General features: G+C 45.5%; 1 protein-coding gene across 1 annotated transcript in view; it reads left to right on the forward strand.

The window, feature by feature from the left end:
• Positions 1-20,118, forward strand: part of GABRA3 (gamma-aminobutyric acid type A receptor subunit alpha3) — a 139,137-nt gene that overhangs the window by 17,896 nt on the left and 101,123 nt on the right. The window contains exon 2 of the mRNA XM_036740247.1: positions 2,969-3,090. Coding sequence (XP_036596142.1) covers positions 2,969-3,090 — 122 coding nt within the window. The remainder of the gene's footprint in view (positions 1-2,968; positions 3,091-20,118) is intronic.

Below are 20,118 nucleotides of genomic sequence, written 5' to 3' on the forward strand. Positions count from 1 at the left end.
AATGAGGGATTAAAGGAAGAGGATTTCTGCAGGCCCTTCAAGCTGTTGCCTTTCCACTCTGCTCAGAATCCTTGGGGGTAGGGGATGCCTCTTCTGCCACACCTGGGACACGGGCCCAGGACATCCTCAGGTTGAACAGGCACAATTGGATGGTGGGTAAAATGAGGATGACCCAAATGACATGAAAACTACCAACCCTTGTTTGGAGAAGAAAAACAAATGAAGAGGATCTGAACCTGCTTCCTTTTGGCATGTTCCTTCCCCTTCCTCTTCCCTTTCCTCTTTCCCCTTCCCCTTCCCCTTCGACTTTCCCCTTTCCCTTTCCTCTTTCCCCTTTCCCCCTTCCCCTTTGCCCTTCACCCTTTCCACTTTGCCTCCTCCCCTTTCCCCTTTGTCCCTTGACCTTTCCCCTTTCCTCTTTGTCCCTTGACCTTTGCCCTTCACCCTCTCCACTCTGCCACTTCCCCCTTTGTCCCTTGACCTTTCCCCTTGGACCCTTCCCCTTTGCCCTCTCCACCTTGCCCTTTGCCTTGACCTTTCACCTTGGACCCTTCCCATTTGCCCTCTCCACTTTAACCTTCGCCCTTTCACCCGCCCCCTTTGTCCCTTGACCTTTGCCCTTTGCCCTTTCCACTTTGCCCCTTCCCCTTTCCCCTTTGTCCCTTCCCCTTTGTCCCTTGACCTTTCCCTTTCCCCTTTGCCCCCTTTGTCCCTTGACCTTTCCCCATTCCCCTTTGTCCCTTGACCTTTTCCCTTTTCCCCTTTGCTCCTTCCTATTCCGCTTTCCCCTTTTTCCTTTCCCCTTTTCCCTTTGTTGTTTCCACTTTCCTCTTTACCCTTTCCACTTTCCACTTTTCCCCCTTCCCGTTCCCCTTGACCTTTCCCCTTTGCCCCTTCCCCTTTTCCCTTTCCCCTTTCCCCTCACCTTTCGCCTTCCCCCCCTTATCTTCCCTCTCCCTTCCATGGCCCTTCCCTTCCCTGGACATGAACTTGAAATCATAGAATTGAAAATCCTCAGGAGTGAAGAGAGGCCAAGAGGAGATGACCCCCCCACATTCCCCAGTAAAGTAATGGGATAAGGAGAAAAAAGGAAAAACCAATGTAGCAGCAAAGGCATATGGAATGGTGACACAGATTGTTTTCTTCCTTTGCATGGCCATTACTTGGCCCCAGACTGAGGTAGGCAGGAATATTGGGGGGGGGCATAGAGTCCCAGCCTGGCCCTCTGGAAATGTATGGACACCATTTACAAAACCATTGACAAGCATTTATGTGTCTAGTGGTCGCTTTGCGCACTCATCTTAATCAAGTGCCCGCTTCCAGGTCATTTCTTTCACTCCTTAGCAGGAGCGCATCGATTTGTCAGCTCTGGGCCCCAACCCCCACCAGATGAGACTCTTGCACCAATTCTCACAATCCATCTGCTAAACTGCCATTCCTCCCAGGCCTTTTCCTCTCTCCCTCTGACTGCAGAGTGGTGCTTTGTCATCCTTCCCTCTGGCTCCTAGTTGCCTGTGGTGGCTTTGCTGCCTCCCATCAATCAGGAAGCCTGCTGAGTGCTGGGAAGGGGACCGTTGCTTGGAGGGGTCTCAGAGCTTTCTCTGTTGGCCCTCTCTAGAGGGAGAGAGGACCCAGGAAGCCACACACAATGCATGAGCTTGTGAGCATGCTGCCTGTCCCTCCTTGGACTTTCTCTTCCTTCTCCACTTGCCTTGTTTTCTATGCTCTGAAATAACTTGCCATGGACAAGAAGTACAAAGTTGAGATGCTGTAGCCTTTGCCCAAAGTAGGCCAGATGTTTGCCATGACAGAAGAACTTCCATAGGAGGGAATGCCTGGCCTAGTCCCTTTCCCTCTCTGCATCTAAGGGGCTTCCAAGTTCTAATATCTGATGATTATGCTGGGGGAATACAGATTTGCTTGGAGCAGAAAGAGCACTAGGTTTGGAGTGAGATCATACCCTGGCTCTCCTCGTGGACTACTTATGGACCTTGGTTTCCCAATTTGTAAAGTGGAGGGCTTGGGCTGGGTGATCTGCAAGAGTTCTCTTCCAGCTTTCAAGATCTGAGATCATTTGACTAAGTGATGGTACCAAGAAGCTGACTCAAGCTTAGCAAAACCTCAGTTTACACTGGTAGTTTAGCCCCTCTCATTTTCCCCTAGTTTCCCAGAACTTACGTGGTCTCTGTCCCACTGCCATCCTGCTGGGGAGCCTGAGGCCTCACAGCCAGGGATGAGAAACTTTCTGGGCCATGAATACTCTTGCAGCCACCTCCCCAGGGCCTTGTAGGAATCTGGGATCACTGAATGTGCTCTCTCATCTTTCCTTTAGCTTTGATTTTTCACTCTCCCCCAGGTTCTCTCAGGCCTAAAAGTTGCTTATATCCATTTCTGCCCCCTTGCCAATTTCCCAGGCCTGTGTTCTTCCCTTGCACCACAACTGATAGCAATAGCTTTGTATTTTTGCTCTGCTTTGAATGGACCCTGAAGCCTGCCTCCCTTCTATGACCCCCTAGTGCCACCACCAACTCTTGCAGAGTCCAGTTCTCTGAATGTCCCAAAAGGAATCCCAAGGAGTTTCTAAGGGGTACCTATTTGGGGAAGTCCTGAAAAATAGCCCAGGATGGACTTGGAGATTACCTAATTCCTCCATCATAGGTTTGGTGCCTGATGCCAGAGGCTGCAATGGTAAACCAGCTTGGACCCTGGCACCATTGCTCAGCTGGAGGGCTATGAAAACTGCAGTCAATACTAAGTCAATGGGATGTCTCCTACATTATTTTTGTGCTGAATTTCAGGAGACATATCTGCTTCAGGTTGGTAGACACTGGGTCATATCAGAGAGAGATAGAAAATATTCCTGGGGAAAGTGAGAACTGGGTTTAAGAAATTTCAAAGAAGATGAAGACAGTGGAGGAATGGGATTATATCTCCTGTTTATATTTGTTTTTTTCTCCCAATGCTCCAGGCTGTCTCCAAAGCATGGTCCGGATATTCCAGATGACAGTACTGACAACATCACCATCTTCACCAGAATCCTGGACCGTCTGTTGGATGGCTATGACAACCGGCTAAGACCTGGGCTTGGAGGTCGGTTTCTATGTGGGAATCATGTACTGTGTTGGTTACTGTCATTTGCCAAGCGCCCTGAGCTGTGCCATTACAGTAGCATCAGCAATGTTCAGTTAGCATGATCTCAGCCTTTGGATCTTGGAGACTCGGCCTTTGGTCTATGGTGGGGTTATGGGAGAAAGTCTTGTACTGTGCTTGTGGGGGCTTGGGCCTCTCCTTCACTCTTCTCCCCATGAAGCCCTATCCCTAGGCAGCTTTTGTATAGAAATGTGCCACCATTCACCTTTTGGAAGGGCAAACCTCAGCAGCAGTGGTACCCTGGCCCTGTCTCTCTGCCTGGGCTTGGCAGCTTTCATCAAGAGTGTCCCTCAGGCAGTGGGTCAGGACTTGTGGCCTTCTTGGGTTTCACGTGGGGTATTTCCCCATTGGAAGTGAGCAACAGGGTTCAGCTCATGGCATATTCCTGCTAACAAAGAATGTGATCTTCCCTAGAGAGCTCAGCCTGGCTTTCCCTGGCACAGGCGGCAGGAGCAGCCAGCAGCAGAGAGAATTGCCTTTACCTCAGAAGCCCTGGGCACTGTTCAGTTTGAAACTCAAAACATGAGTAATTCACTGGCTGAGCTTCCTCAATTTCTAGTCTAGAAACACGCTGCGGGATTGGTATTTTGTGCATTGATGTGAGAGGGGATAGTGGTGTCCGGGCACATTGCATGCTGGGCTTATTTATGTCTCCTGGCTGGCCTGAGGAGAAGATTTGTCCATGCCTGTGTTCTAGAGTGGAAAGTGACCTAGGTGGGGATTATCTATTTCTCTGGTCACTCACTCCTTGGAGCTGTTTGGTTCTAGGTCTTTGGCTAAGTAAGTTTCCTCACAAGTTGGAGCTTGTGGGCAAAGGCTTCAAGGCTATTTAACTAACATTTAGGTGCCGAGGATATAAAAAACATCCTAGCTTTGTTGCCAAGTCATCATAGCTACATTTTCAAAGGGTTAGAATTGGAAGGGACCTAAAAGGTCATCTAGTATCTGTCCTCAATGAGCTTATGTTTTACTGGGGATTACTTCTAGAATATGTATTCAGATGAGTAAATGCAATGTTATTTGAGGAAAGACAGAGGACTGATAAGAAATATTATTAAGACAGGATTTGAACCCAGGTCCTCTGACAGCATTTTTTTCAACTTTACTTTTTACTGAAAAGTTGCCTGAATTTCAGCCCTATGAATCTCCAAACCCAGATCTCGGAGTACTGGGCATAGGAGATCTGCCCTGCCTTCTGCCTCTTGGGCCTAGAGGAAAGGGTTAATGCATTAGGCTAGCCCATCCATCCAATGAGTCTCTCACTTTCTTCCAGAATTAACCACAATCCCACTAATACCTTTGCTTCCTTGCATTTGTCTGGTGAGTGGATCAATGCAGGATGAATCCAGCTGAAAGGGGAGCTAGGGGGACATTCAGGCCCAGGACTTCGTAGCAAATGCAGCTCTCTGGAAGCTATTAATAAGAGTGATGGAGGGCCTCTGGAGATCTCTTTGAGGCCCTGATTCAATGACTCCCTTGAGCTTTTTCTTTGGAAGATTCCAAACCCTTCCTCAAGCCATCTTGGTAGCCTGGAATGCAATCATGCCCTTGTCTGGATAGCCAAAGGCCTTTTCCAGGCAGAACCAGATCAAACAGGTCCTCTATGGGCCAAAGCTACTGGGTTCAAAAAAGGAGGGAGGGGGGAATTTTGGGGAGGTTGGATATCTTGTTTAAGGGATCTACAAGGGAAAGAACCTTGCCTCTGCTGTCAGAGGGCCTGGGTTCGCATGTTGGCTCTGCCTGTGTAACCTTGGATAAACCTTTAGCTCTCTCTGGGTCTCAGGTCTCTTTTGTGCAAAATGAGGAAACTGGATGAGATGAATTCTGAGGTCCCTTCCAGTTTTCAGTCTGTGCTCTAGACCAGGCAAAATGATGCTCTTCAGCTGGGCTGTAGCTCAAGGGCTGCCTCCTCCTTTCTTTGATCTCAGCTCTTCCTGATGACAGACTGTGAGCTCTTCCTTCTCAAATTTATTCCTCTCTGCCTCATAGTATCCATAGCTGGCTAAACACTGGATCCTTCCTGTTGGATCATAAGCGCTTTGAGGGCAGAGATCAAGCCTTTTCTCTGGAGTGCAGAGTCTGGCACTTTGAGAATGTTTGGTCAGTTGGATTTAATTGTCAGCCTATGGCTTGGCACCCAGAAGGACTGAAAGAGTTAATTCATCTTCCTCAGCAGCATTGCTAACCCTCTAGCAGGGGATAACTGCCTTTACTAAGAGGCTCTGGCTCACTGAGCATATCATCCTTGTCACGGCTGCTGATTCTCATGTAGGTCTGGGCAAATTGGCGGCCTGGGCAGGAATCAGCAGAGATGTCAGACTGGGATTGGGCCCCAGGTGCTGCCTTTTTACATACAAAGTCAGGAGTCTTCTGGATTAGAACAAAACATCAATGAGATGTGTTGGGAGAGGAACATTTCTTAAGCATTATTCAGGCAGAGAGCCAGGCATCAGAGCAGCAAACTTTCCAGCCCACCTATTTTAGGTTGCTTTTTTGTAGGGGGGAGGGGGCATCATGGTAGGGACCATTATCCCCATTTGACAGATGAGGAAACTGAGGCTTAGAGAAGAGAAACTTCTAGAAACTGGCAGAAGTGGGGCTAGAATTTTGGCCAGGCCATCTTATTCCCAGCCTAGTACTTTGTGGATGAGACAGGTCAGGACTGAAGTTCCTAGGGAGGTTCCAATGAAATTCATGACCAAGAAGAGAACTGGAATAGGTTGGACACACAAAAGAAATGACCCCAAACCCCAAGTTAGTTGGCAGTTTGGTGGGAAAGAAGGATCCTAACAACTACCGAGTACGTGGCCAGAGTGGGAGTGTGGGGAATGGGGCTAGGAATTTTGAGCTTCCTTGCCCCATGCTATGGTCTGGAAGTCACTCTGGGTGGCTCGTTCCTGCTCCCTGGATAGAAGGCCAGACCAAATAGCTTCTATTTCCCAAGCACTTTAAGGCTTCCAAAGCACATTCTTTGACACAAGTCCATGAGGGGAGAAGTCCAAGTAGTATTAGCCCCATCTTAGAGATGAGGAAACTGAGAGTCAGGAAAGGGAGATGGTCCCAGGGTTCAAACCCAAGCCTCTTTCCATGACACCGAGATGCCCAATCTCTGCTGCGGCACCATCACCCCTTTCAGCCTCAGTGAATGTTATCAGGTCCCCTATTTGCCTTCTTTCGATATTTGAAGGCAGGTAAGTGAAGCTGGCCCCCATGGATGCTGAAAAGGAATAGTGTAGCTTGGAGACACAGAGTTGGCATCTTCTCATTGCTTGTGTTCAGGGTGCTGGGGCCTTTGCTTTTGACAAGAAGACCAGAACACAGATGTCAGGCACGTCTCTGACCATGGCAAGCTGGGGTCATCTCAGCAGATGGCTCATTTCTCTGAAATGAGGGCTGAACAATACACAGTCTGGTTGGGAAGGGAAGCTAGGGAGTAGCCTTGGGCACTCAGCTAGAGTGGTGGCCTTGTGTTAGGGGTCAGAGGAGCTTTGGGCTCCTGTAAGGCAGAAAGAATGGATATGGGATCGTCACAAGAGAAAGGTTAGTAGAGAATGGAATAAGAGCAGTCTCTTCTTTCTCTAATCCATTTTCTACATGGCCTCTAAAGTGATAACTTTAAAACACAGATCTTACCGTGTCACCCCCTTACTCAAAAATCTTTAGTGGCTCCCTATTGCTCCCAGGATAAAATACAAAATCCTAAGTTTGACTTTTAAAGCCTTCCACAATGTGATTCCCATCTATATCTCCAGTCTTGTTTTATTTTATTTCCCTATATTCCTTCCCATTCCAGTCAGGCTGGCCTGCTTCCTGATCTTCATGCATGACATTCAATTTCCCACCTCCTTGCCTTTGCACAGCTGGCCTCCCCATGCCTGGAATGTACTCTCTCCTCACCTCTTGTAAAATCTCTACCTTCCTTCAAATCACAGATCAGATGCCACCTCCTATACCAGGCTTTTCCTGATTCCTCCTAGTTATTAGCTAGCTCATTCACTCTTGAAATTACTGTGTGTCGCTTTATAATCTTTGCATTTGCTTACTTGTGTGTAGGTAAATACTATAGAATGTAAACTCCCTGAAGGCAGAGGCTTTTCATTTTGTTCTTTTTACTATGTGACTTGCACATAGTAGCTGAATAATAAATGTTTGCTGAACTAAATTGAAGAAGATTTAGAGAAAAGTAGGGACATGGGACTTGGTGAAGAAGCTCTGAAAACATCTGATCAGATGGGGACTCTCTGTAACTAGTCAACTATCTACTGTTGGATTGCCATGGCCAATGATTTACCACTGAAGCCCACCACAAGTAGTCCTTCAGCTTCTGTTTGAATACCTCCAAGGAAGAGGGACCCATCACCCACAAAGGGAACTTTATTCATGTTTCAACCATTCTAATCATCAGAGAGTTTTTCTTGATTCCTAGCTGAAACTGGAATCTCAGCAACTTCTACCCAGTGTTCCTGGTTCTGCCCTCTGGGACCGAATAGAACAAGGCCAACCCTTCCTTTGTGTGACATCCCTTCAAATATTTGAGGATGCTATCATGTCATTCCCTGAGTCATTAGACATGCCTTGGTCCTTCATGCCATCCTCTTGTATCAAGAGCTCAGGGACCTTCACCATCCTGCCTGCCCTCCTCTGAACACCCTTCAGCTTATCAATGTCTTTCTTAAATAGTGACTTGGCGTTTAAGCTGGGAAGGGTGGTGAACCAGACCAAGTATACATTCTGGAGGTGGCGGAACATTAAAAACCTTGAGGGATTATCTTACAAGAGCCTCAGGCAGAGGAGAACACCTAGAGATCAAGAAAAACAAATCGCAGACTAGATTATTAACCAAAGATTATATAACACAGATTATATTATTAACCAAAAAGTTAATTGAGGGGACATCAATAAATACTGACCCATATGGCTAATTTTTCATATGTGTAAAATCTTTGTTAGAATGGTCTATATCTATATCTAGGGTATCCTTGATGAAACTATGAGAAGGAAGCAGACCAGGCAGGCTTTTGCATATAACTTTCTATAACAGACCACATCTTTACAGTCACAAAATTAACTGAAAGGTACAGAAAATACAAGATCCTGCTGGGTTTATTATTTGTTGATTACCGAAAAGCATTTGACTCATTAACAGCACTGAGTGATTTCCCCGAAGCAATTTCACCTTTGCTCTTCTTCCTATTCAGTTGTGGGCCTGACGTGCTGTCTATCTGCAGTGTCTGTCCTAGATATATGGAATGATGTATGAACTCACTGGACTGGCCATCCAATTGCATGTCCTCATCTGTGCAATAGGCATTATTCAGCATTGAGTTTTCCCTGTATGTATTTTAGAGAACCATACACAATTCTCTTCAGCAGAGTCCATCTTTCTAGCCACACAATTGAGAGATGCTAGGAAAACAGGATCTGGCTATTTTTCTTATTTGCTGATTACAAAAAGGCATTCGAATCGGTAGAACAAAACTCAGATTAATGACTCTTTTCCAACAAGGAGTCTCTCATGTGTATGCTAAGATCAGTCAAGATTCTGTGATAAATGCAACCATAGAGATAACTCTGCTCAGTGATTGTGAACACTAAGCAAGGCATAGGATGGGGAGATGTGTGCTTACCAACCATGGGTGCCATTGACTTGAAGGGTCTCCTACAAAGAATCCAGGTGAAATAGGTAGGAGACACTAGGCTCCTCTAGATGCTTCAATTTGTGGATGACATTGTGCTGGTTGAATCGAGTCCCAGAACATTGTGAGGCCTCCTCAGTGAGGTCTGCGCTTACTCAAAACAGATCAACCCAACAATCCATATAGGGAGAGCAAGATGAATAAAGAAATGTCTGTTGTCCAGACTGAGATGTGCCATTGGATGGCACGTCCATTGAGCTAGGATGCACGTCTAGGTCAGATTCTTTGGGTGAACAATGGATCGAGCTCAGAGCTGAATAGGAGGAAGAAAGGGGGTAGATTGTATTGGGGAAGCCATACAGTGATTTTAATGATCTAGAGCTGCTCCCCCACCATAGAAAGCCATCCTTTTAATAGACATGTCTTCCTGGTGATGCTCTATAGTTGTAAATGTTGGAGCACCACGGCCTCTAGGCAACTGAAGATGCAGATGATCTGAAGGGCAATGGGGAGATTCAGGTTGAGTGAAAGTAGGCTCTAGCAACACTTTACCTATGTTCAAGAAGTGCTGTAAGGGACATGGGTGAGGACCCATATAAATGGAAAAACAAGTGAGCTGGCTATGAAGTGAGACCTGGGGAGTAATACGTAGATAGGCTGAATGCTATCTTGGTACCCATAAAATGTAAAGAGACCTAGAGGAAGACTTTCACATGTGGGAAGATCTTCTGTGAAGGATCGAGGGGAGAATACAGACAATAACTTCAGAGAATAAAAAGGTATGAATGAGTTGCAATCTGCATCAGTGGAGGAACACCCACATTGATGGCACATTAGAGTTTTGGAAAAATTCTGGATTTACAATCAGAGACCTGGGGCCAGTCACCTAACTCAGGGCTTTAGTTTCCTCATTCCAAAAAAAATTTAAGGACTAGATTTAGTGATTTCAACATTTTCTTCCAAATCTAAATCTGTAATCTTATGCTCTGATGTCAGATTCACTCAATACTTATGTTTTAGTAATTGTACAGAGTAAAGAGTTTGGGTTGTATAAAAAAGTAAAACTTACTGTCAACTCGTGCTAGTCTATATTTCTTGATTATCCACAGCTAAAGGAAAGTTAGCTGTCTGGAATTTGAGTTCATCAGCCAGGCACTTGAAATGTAGGTACCCAAGAGAAGAGACCCTGGAGACCACCAAGCCTAACTTCCCCAAGGAGCTGTCCAGAAGCTATAGGCAGTTGCCTAATAAATGCTTGTTGACTGATTGATCAATTGCTGAGCTTAGCTATTGCTTGTTTCTGTCTCTTGGGAGCCTTGGAGAAATATTTAGTAAGCAGCAGAATGTTGATGCGGTGACTTTTCCCCTAGAGATGGCACTGTTTTATTTATTGTCAGAGTCCTTCTGTTTTTCCCATCTTGTCTCGACCACTCCATGAATATACTGCTCTGCCTGAGGGTGTGTCTAAGAGTAGGACCACTCAGAGGTTGAGACCAAGAGCCTTCTGGGCTGTAGGAGAGGCAGACTGATTCTGGTTCTGCCCTTCTCATCACTCTGTCTGAGCTTCAGCCCTGGACAGTTCCTGGTGACCAGGAGCATTGCCCCATGGGAAATGGTTGGGTCATGGCAGTAGAGGCAGAAGGTCTATGTATGGATGATGGCTTTTGCTGGGAGGCCAAAGTGGTGTCTTCTTGACAAAGCGTCTTGGCCCACCACCTGGTGTCAAGTCCTCAGGTGGGCTTAGTAAATGTGGGACTTCCATGTCTTTAAGGAGAACTCCAGATGTTGTTGCTCCTCACCTACTTTCACTCATTACTTTCTCCTTGAATTTCAGAGTAGGGACTTCAGAAATCATCTAGTCCAACCCATACCTGGCCAAGAATTGCCTTAGAAAGCTCTCTGACAAATAGTCATCCTGATTGCATTTGAAGATGTTCGGTGACAGGGAATGCTACTTTTTAAGGCAACCCATTGCACTCTTGGACAACCCTGATTTTAGGAAGTTTTTCTTTATTTGGCAAAAGGCTATCTCTCTGGATCATCCAATGATTGAGTTTAGTTTTGTCCAGTAAGGCCAAGTAGAATAGTTGAATCTTTTTTTCAGATGATAGCAATTATAGATTCTTTGGGGCTGACAGTATAGAGGACAGAGACCCATAGAACATTGTATCAAGGAAGAACCTCAGAAAGTGCCTAGTTCAATATCCTCATTTTACAGAGGAGGAAACCGAAGCCCAGAGAAAGAAAAGGACTTGGCCAAGGCCATTTTTGTGGTAGAGCCTAATTTGGACTTCAGTTCTCCTGACTCTTCACAATGGCATGAAAGTGAGCATCTTCTCGTCTTCTTGTTTGTGATGCTGGGAATGTTAATTTACCTTCCGATATTACCCCCTTCCTCCTAGTTTCTGCTCTGGGGATTCATCCTGAGAAAGGGAGGCAGCTTAGGGATCTGGGAAGAGCTCATGTGCAGGGAGGGGGGGCAGGGGGTGTAACACAAGGAAGATGGATGTTAGCTGTGAGATTGAACTGGATGGCATCCTCCTGCCTCCACCTGGATGAGAAGAAACTGACAGCTGATGGAGTGAGATTTCCTCCTGGGAAGCCATGTGGTTCCCAAGCCAGAGGAGGAGAAGTGGGCCCTTGAGGCAGGGAGACATCTGCCACACCCTTGCAGAAGAAAATCCTCAAAGGAACGGGATGGTTTAGGAGCAATCTGTCTCTCAAGTTGTTCTTTCCACATGTTCCTTCCACCCCAGTGCAGATTTCAAGGGTGTGGAGAAACTTGTAGCCTGCCTACTCCAAGGCTGTGGGCATGGATATCTGGGCAGCTGCTCCCTCCTTTGATGGTACCCAAGCCCGGCCATGCCTCTGGTCTTGTGTCCCATCATAATGAACAGGATGAAGTAACCTCTCCCAAGTTGAGTGAGCTCCAAGGAGTTGTTTGGAATGAGAACCAATTAGCTAAGGTGAGGATCTATAGGTGACTCAATGGTACCCTTAAAGGGCCAGGGAGTTGAGTCCTCCCTAGAGGTCATGGCATACATACTGATCACTTGTCAAGAAGCAGAATTTTAGCTCCTTTGCAGTGGCAGATAGGAAGGGGAGGGGCAAGCATAGGGCGAGCTTGTGAAATGAAAATCCCATAATCTGGCCCCATATCAGCATTGTGGCCTTTTTAGCTCCTCTCTGAATGTGGGAGCACCAGCTCTCATTGCCATATGCCCAGGAAGACGAGTAAGCGCAGAAATAGAAACTCCTTTTGGCCTCTAGAAGAGGGGCAGTGTGGGGGTGGTGGAGACAGAGCCAGCCTTGGATCTAGGTTCAAATCTCACCTCAAACACTTGTTAGCTGTGACTTTGATCAGGTGACTGTAATGATACTTACAATATCCACATCACCGTGCTATTAAGAGGCTCAAAGGAGGGAATAATCTATGGAAAGGGTCTGGCAGACCTCGTTGTGTTACACAAATGACAGTTATTATTTCTATAACACAAGCACTTCCACCAAGAGACCCAAGGCTACAAGATCGAGTAAGACATAGCAAGCTCCTGAACTTGAGGATTTCATCCAATCCTCGGGCTGGCTGAAGACAGGAGAGAGCAGAGGGGGCAAAGGCAACCCCTCCCCCTAAGGACTTGCTGTGCTGTACCAGCATTCTCTAGGATTTATTGCCCATGTTATCCTAAGTTGTGGTTTAGTGACCCTTCTACAATGGCAAAATTCAGCTGAAAAATATCTTCCAAAACTCCCAAAAAACGATTGGAGTCATTAAGGCCAAGGGGGGGTAGGGGAAAGGAGATTAATTTCCCCATGTGAACCAACTTCTCTTCTGTCCTGAGGGGTTGATTTACTTGGAAACAGCTTCCCAAAGCTTCTCAGCTTGAAGATGCTGTACAGGCCCAGCAAGCAGATTCATTTGGGGGCCCACTCCACTGGTTTTTCTATTAAGCCTTGGTGACAGATTGATCGCATCTGGAGGAGATTTCCTAAAGTGGATTGAGTCCTACCTTGGTAGAAATCAATGCACAGCCCAAAAGATGAATGAGCCTGCCAGCTGGCCAGCAAGTGCAGCCCCTGGCCCAAGCAGCAGTGAGTGCAAGGGCAAGACCACAGCACTGTTGGATCAAACGGGCAAGGCAGCAGAACCAACTTTTTCATCAGCAAATGTCCTGTGCGTGGAAAGCCTGCCCATTTGTTCCTTCTTGTTGATTTTTGACATATGGGCTCCCAGCCAGGTGTTTGAGGAAAGCTCTGGGCTTAGGACTCAGGATACCTAGATTCTAGGACTCAGGGCCTGACTTTTGGCATCTGCCCTCAGTTAAACAGAGATAATGATACTTGACATACCTAACCTTGAAGGTCATTTTGAGCAAAGAATTCAATGGCAGGTTTACTTCAACAAACATTTATTAAATGCTAGACTTAGAATCAGGAATTAGAGCACCAAGGTTTACTAGCTGTGAGGCCAAGCCCAAGTCACTTCCTTTCTCTGAGCCTCAGTTTTCTCAGCTGTAAAATGGGACTAATAGTTATAATTATAATAATATTTGTAGTATCTACCTTGCAGGGCCGTAGTGAGGATCAAATGAAAGAGTATATGTAGAGCGCTCTGCAAATCTTAAGAAAAAGAAATTTCAGCAATAGTAGTATTATTATTAGCAGGAGGACAAGCATTCACATAGTGGTCGAAAGAAGCCATACAAGAACACTCTCAAGGTCTCTCTTAAGGACTTTGGAATTGATTGTGTGACATGGGAGACACTGGCACAGGACCATTCAGCGTGGAGTGCCCACATCACAGAAGGTGCTGTGCTTTCTGAGCGAAGCAGAACTGAAGTAGCTCAAAAGAAACGTGAGATGTGCAAGTTTAGAGAATCCACCCCAAGTGTTCACACAGACTATTTGTGCCCGACCTGTGGTAGAATATTCCAGACTTGTATTGCTCTGATCAGCCACAATCGGACACACTGTCACTTGACTCTAGCATAGTGATGTCATTTTGGTCCTCTTTGAGAACAAAGGACAACCAAGATGCAAGTCACTGTACTAGGAACCAGCAAGTCAAAAAGAGAGTGCCTAGAACATGTGCTTGTTGATAGATCAGGTTAGGTACCATCCAGTGATGTAGATTGCCATGCCACCATGCACAGTAATGTTCTTCATGAATTGTGTCCAAAAAGATTTACTTCCGTGGTTGAGCATGGGCTGGTGCTGAGCCTCTCTGATCTAGCTCAGCTGGGCCTTAGATGACAGGCCTAAGACATGACACTCCATGTATCCTTGAAGCTTCCTCAGTTTGGAAAAAAGTGCATAAGAGCTTGTGCTCCTTGGGCCTTCCATTCAAGACCTCAGGGCCTGAGCTGTCACAGCAATATGAGGCATCAGAGGAGGATTTCGGTAGAGCAAAGCATGTGCCGAAACAATTCAAATGCCTTCCATGACGTTCTACAAGTGCAGTGATTTCCCAATCCTCCAAAGAGCCAAACACTAGTACACTTAGTTAAGCTTCCAATGCAGGTGCTAAGGAAACATAAGCAGTACTCTTGAAGCATAAGGTATGGCTATGATTTAAAATGGGCCCCTTAGTGGAGGGAAGGAGCAGTGAGGTGGGCACCTTTCCTTTTCTCTTATCAACTCTTAGAGAACATCTTAGATTGAGGTACATGGGAAATGCATGGTAACTTCAGTGATCCTCAGGGCCTGCATCAGTCCTGGTTACCTAAGGGTTAGTCAGGAGAAGCATGGAAGTCCAAAGATGCTGTCCCAAGAGCATACCCCTTGGGCAGCTCAGTTAGCTCAGCGGGGGGTCACTGGCAGATTACTTGGATGGCATCATGACCCTCTAAACTTTGGACTCTCCAAGGGCGTCTATCTCAAAAGGAAATCGGTCTACCTTGGAAGAGTCCTAGGTTCATGGATTTCCAGCTGGGAGGGACTTTGGGGTCATTAGGTTTTTACAGCTGAGATAGGAGGGAGGTACAGGTAGTAAATGGAGGAGATGAGAATTGAGCCCAGGTCTCCTGAGTCTAAGCCAAGCAGTCTTCTTTGTGCACCAACAAAGGAGAATGCCAGCCCACCCTCCATCTCTTTGACAGTACCTATTGTGTTGCTGCTTGTCCTGCTTCTTCTGAACCAATTGGTTAAAGACCTCCTGTGGGTGCCAGTCCCTTGGCTGAGCACTAGGAAACATTAACAGGAATGGAGAGTTGGCATGGGAAAGGGCACATGTGCAGCAGGAATCCAGACCACTTATTTGTAATAAAGCAACTTCTATAATCATCTTAATTACCCTCTCAACAAATACAAATAGACAAATCAAGAGAATATTAAATCAAACCCGCATTGAAATGGCTCAAGCTCTTTGAGCCTGTGGAGAGCTATGGGTATTAGACCTAGCCACAGGGCCTGGGCTTTCTCGGGGCAACCTTTCCCCTCCCCCAGTCACCCATTTGGTCATTTAGAGAAGCCCGGCCATTATGTGCTCGGGAGACAGCAGAATGGCTCAGATCACTGCTAAAGGTGCTCTTCTACTGAGAAAGGAGAGAAGGGCAACCCAGAGAGAGCGATTTCTTTGGGAAACATTAGCTTCAGTTGGTTTTTCTTTTTTCTTAGGGACAAAAAATAGCAAAAACCACTGGAACAAGGAGACAGGTTAGTATGATCAGATGCTTCCTGAGCTGGTCCCAGGCAGAGAATTGGAAGGGACCTCGGGGGCCATCGACATCCCCCCTAGCTAGGAAAACCTCTGCAAACTTCCAGTGACGGAGCATTCACTACCTTCTAAGGTAGCACATTCCACATTCCAGCTCTCATTGTTAGGAAACTTTTCCTGACATCAAACTTAAATCTATTCCTCAGAAATCTCTACCCATTGCTCCTGGTTCTGCTCTCTGGGGCCAAAGAGAAGAAGTTGAATTCCTCCTACGCAAGGCTTGAAGGGAGCTATCATGGCCCCCTCAATTTTTTCTCCAGGGTAAATGTTCTTAGCTGCCTCAATGGGATTCTAATATGGTGTGGACTTAAGGTCCCTCACCATCCTACTTCCCTCCTCGGGACCCTGTCCAACTTATCAATGTGTTCCCCAAAATGAAGCATCCAAAACCCTAGTACCCTAGATGAGGTCTGACCAGGGCAGAGGACAGAGGGGCTATAATCTCCCTAGCACTGGACATAGTGCTTTTCTTAATATACCCCATGATTGGGTGACCTTTTTAGGCTCCTGTATGTGATACAATTTCTTTATTGGGAATTGGGGAATTAGAGATCAGACCGAAGTATTTAACCAGTCTCCAATTGGGACCAACCTTGCTGAAATTGCAAAATCATAGAATTTTGTCTTCTATCCTCTCCTCTACTCTCAGTACTCACATCTTTGGAAGGTCCTAGCTTCAAGATCTTAGTACCCTAATGCTTCCCATCCATTTCTTTTCTGCCATCATTCAGCTTGTCAGTCAACAAGCGTTTATCAATTGCTTACTGTGTGCCCCAACCTTTACTCAAACTCGGGTGCAAATGGCTGAAAACAATTAACAATAGAAGGCATTACACTTTATTTGCTCAAATGAACCTCTTACTTGATATTTGAGGCATCAGCCATGAAGTGAGGCTTGGGCATGGGTCCCTTGCAATCACTTTATGTGAGTCAGTCCCACCTTTCATCAGTCCCTTTGAGATTAGTGGGCCCCTGGGAATGAACACAGATGTGAGAGACAAAGGAGATGAATGTAGTTTTGTGAATGACTTCACTCAGTGCAAGGAATAACTTCTTGGAGGCTCCAAGTGGGTCCAAGGGAGACTATTTGGGCAGGTTTAGAACACACCAATCAGCTTCTTCTGGGAAGCTTTGTAGGGAAGAGAAGACAGCGAGCAGAGGAAGGAGCCCTGTCAGAAGACATCTGGCATGGGGCCTGGGGTGCCACACAGCACTGACAGCTGGAGCTTTCGAGCCCAGGGAGGGCTGGGAGCAGCTTTGCTTTACCCATCTGTGCCCTAGGATGTTGTCAGTCTCCACTTGGAATCAAGATGGGACTCAGGGAATTGGTGCTGGGCAGTGGGACAGAAAGACCTCAGTGTACATTGAAAAGATGATCAGGGAAATGAGCAAGTGGCTGTTTTTAGAGTTTTCTCATGGTCACAGAGAGCAGAGAGGTGGCACCTCCCACATAGGAAGAGCAAGGTACCCACTCTTCATTGGGAAAGTTTGTAAAAATGGGAGAGAAGAGATATATAATTTCTGGCTGTGGGCTTCCTTTCCTCCCATGGATCAGGAGAGAAATAACATACAGAGTGCACATGATGGGCCAGCATTTATAGTATTAGATCGACTTTGGCAAGGAACACTGCATGGAATTATTGTGCAAATTGAAAACGCCGATGGGATTTTTTTTACGCAAGAGAGAAGACTCTTAACTACAGGAGACATTGCTTTGGCAAGATGAGCATACAGATGGGCCTTCTTGGTTTCCAGCTACAAGGGGATGAAATGGAGAAGGAATTGGTATTTGGTTCAAGAGTCATTTGGTTGAATAGTTTCCCTCCCAACTCCCATCACTGACCATGTGTGACTGGTGAACATTTAATTTTGAATAAGCTAGGGTATTTTTGGAACTATATTACTTACTATTCATAGGCTTCATGTTACAATCACAACCAGGGAAAGTCTCTGCTAGTAGAATGGCTTTGCTTTCTGGTGCATGGGAATTTGGTGCTGGGCAGTAACACCAAATATGTGGCCTAGTAGTTGTCCCACCTCCCCAGGCATGAGGTCTCACCAGGTTGTCCTTTAACCAAATGCTCAGTGAGGAGGAGAGCTAGGGCAGCATCTGAACTTTCTACTAGCCTGGGTTCACACTTAATGTGTATATCTGCACAAGCAGTATTACTGAACTGAAGGGACTGGCAGGTTAATTTGGAGCTCCCAAATGGAATTGGGTCTCATGCTATGTGGTATGATGTGCATGAGCTAGCTGCTAGATTTTAGAATCTCATATTTTGAAGAAACTTCAAGACTTCCCTGAGCCACTGGGGGGCTTCCCCTCTATAGTGCTCTTGATAGGTAGTGAGGGAGTTGATGGAGCCCATGATGAGTGGCCCTGATTTTCTCAGTAAAATAGGAGCTGAGAGAAGGGGGTCTTGGGAGAGGCATCCTTAGGTTTGGGGGACGGGAATGTTTGAAATAGCAGCTTCAGGGAGTATGAAAAGAAGGGTTGACACACAACAATGAGGCCCCAGTAGAGATTATACAAGAAGAACAAAAAGGGGGCCCAGTTGGAACAGTCATCTGATTCCTTCTAGCAATATTCAGCAATGCTGAACTAGAAAGAGAAATGGCAGACTATGGGGGCTCCCCAAGACTGAAGACTGGCAAAATGTGAACAACAGAAAGACAAGGGGGCAAGGAAATAGAGTAGAAATCAATACTGTGAAGTTAGGCCAGGAGTAATCATTGTAAAAGGACTAGAGGTCATAGTGAGGAAAAAGACTAAGTTCATGAGTGAGACAGTGAGAAAAATGGAAAGAGATTATGATTAGATAGGGGAATTTCAGAGCTCAAGATTGTGGGAGTGACACAGTTTTTAGTGGTGGTGGAGATCTTGGGGATGACCAACCCTGTGGATAGGTGAGGCAGAGTGAATAGATAGCTGAGGTGTTGAGGTTAATGAACTGAATGGCCAGGTTGTTCAAGGAGATATCAACATATATTTGTTGGCATCCCCAGGCATGAGGGCAGGGTAGTGATGGAGACGAACTGTGAGCCAGTTACTCAATTCCTTGAGAATGGGAGGAAAACAATAGTCATAGAGGGAACTTTAAAAGAGAAGAAGTTGCAGAGGGAGGGTCTGGAAAATGTGCTCGGTGGGTGCCCACTCCCTCTCTTGGCCAAATTGGTCAGGGGCCATAAGAGAAAGAATAACCTACATTAACCAGAGATGCAGAATCTTCTAGGGAAAGCTAGATTTCCATGAGCCTTAGAAGATGGAAAGAGTGAGAAGAAGAAATGTAAGATGGAGAGGAGCTTGTTAATCAGAGTGTTGGTTCCCCAGGTCCTGATGGAATCAAAAGACACAAGTGAATATGATTTGTGGAAAGATAGGATAGAGTGAAATAAGAATAAAATGCAAGGCAAAGGATCTGGTGGGGAGCAGTTGGGGAGGATGGTTATCTCAGCAGATGTTGATTCAAAATCTTGGGGAGAAATCCAGCAGGACCAAGGAATTTGCCTTTAATACAATTGGCTAAGAACCTAAGTGATGGGAATCTCTACCCTCTGGGGCCCGTGATTACTGGTGTGGGGAGGTAGCATTGGTTTCCTCAGCACTTAAAGTCCCCATCTTTGCCAATTTGCATGGGGTGAGGTCTAATCTCAGAGGTGTTTTGATTTGTATTTGGCTTGCCATTGGTTCTTCTGAGCATGTTTTCATCTGGCCATTTGTGGTGTACGAGTCTTTTGAAAATTGATCATATTTGTTCATATGCCGTGGGGAAGAATGATTTGCTTTATGTTCGTGCTTATTCCATGAATATTTTGGATAACAGACCTCTATCAATTAGATTTGATGTAAATATTTTCCTACCTCTACACTTTCTCTTCTAATTTCATCTTCATTTATTTTATTGTTGCAAAAGCTTTTGAATTTTATGCAGTTAATATTGTTTATTTAATCTCATATGATCACCTGTCTGTCATGTTTGGTTAGGAATTCTCCTAGACATCATTGTTAAATCTATAGTTTCTGATAACTAGTTTTCTTCTTCTTTTCCTCCTTTTTTCCTTATTCTTCCTTCTTTCCCTGCTCCCTTTTTCCTTCTCTTCCTCCTCCTTCTACTTCTTTTTGTTGTCTTCCTTTTACATTCAGGTTGTGTATCCATTTTGATCTTATTGTGGTATGTGGTATAAATTGTTGATCTAAACCTAATTTCTTCCAAACTGTTTTCCAGTTTTCTTAATAGTTCTTGTCAAATAGGGTACACTTCTCCCACTAATTTATGTTCTTGGGTTTATCAAACAGTTGGTTTTATTTCCTATTTATCTAGTTTGTTATACTGATTCACTTTTCTGTTTTATAAAACTAGTATCAGATAGTTTTTTATGACTACTGCTTTATGTATAGTTTGAAGTGTGGTAATGCTATGTACCCTTTGGGTGTTCTTTTTTTTCATTAATTTCCTTGAGGTTCTAGACCTTTTGTTCTTCCAAGTTCTGAGAGCTCTCCAGAGTCATTTCCAGTCATGAATCACATCTCCTCAAGTCTAAGTGATACCTAGGAGGTTTAATTTGCCTCCTTTTGTTAATTAACATCTCTTTTTGATTATTACCCATATTTTCCAC

Source organism: Trichosurus vulpecula, chromosome X (genome assembly GCF_011100635.1).
Source record: "Trichosurus vulpecula isolate mTriVul1 chromosome X, mTriVul1.pri, whole genome shotgun sequence".
NCBI lineage: Eukaryota > Metazoa > Chordata > Mammalia > Diprotodontia > Phalangeridae > Trichosurus > Trichosurus vulpecula.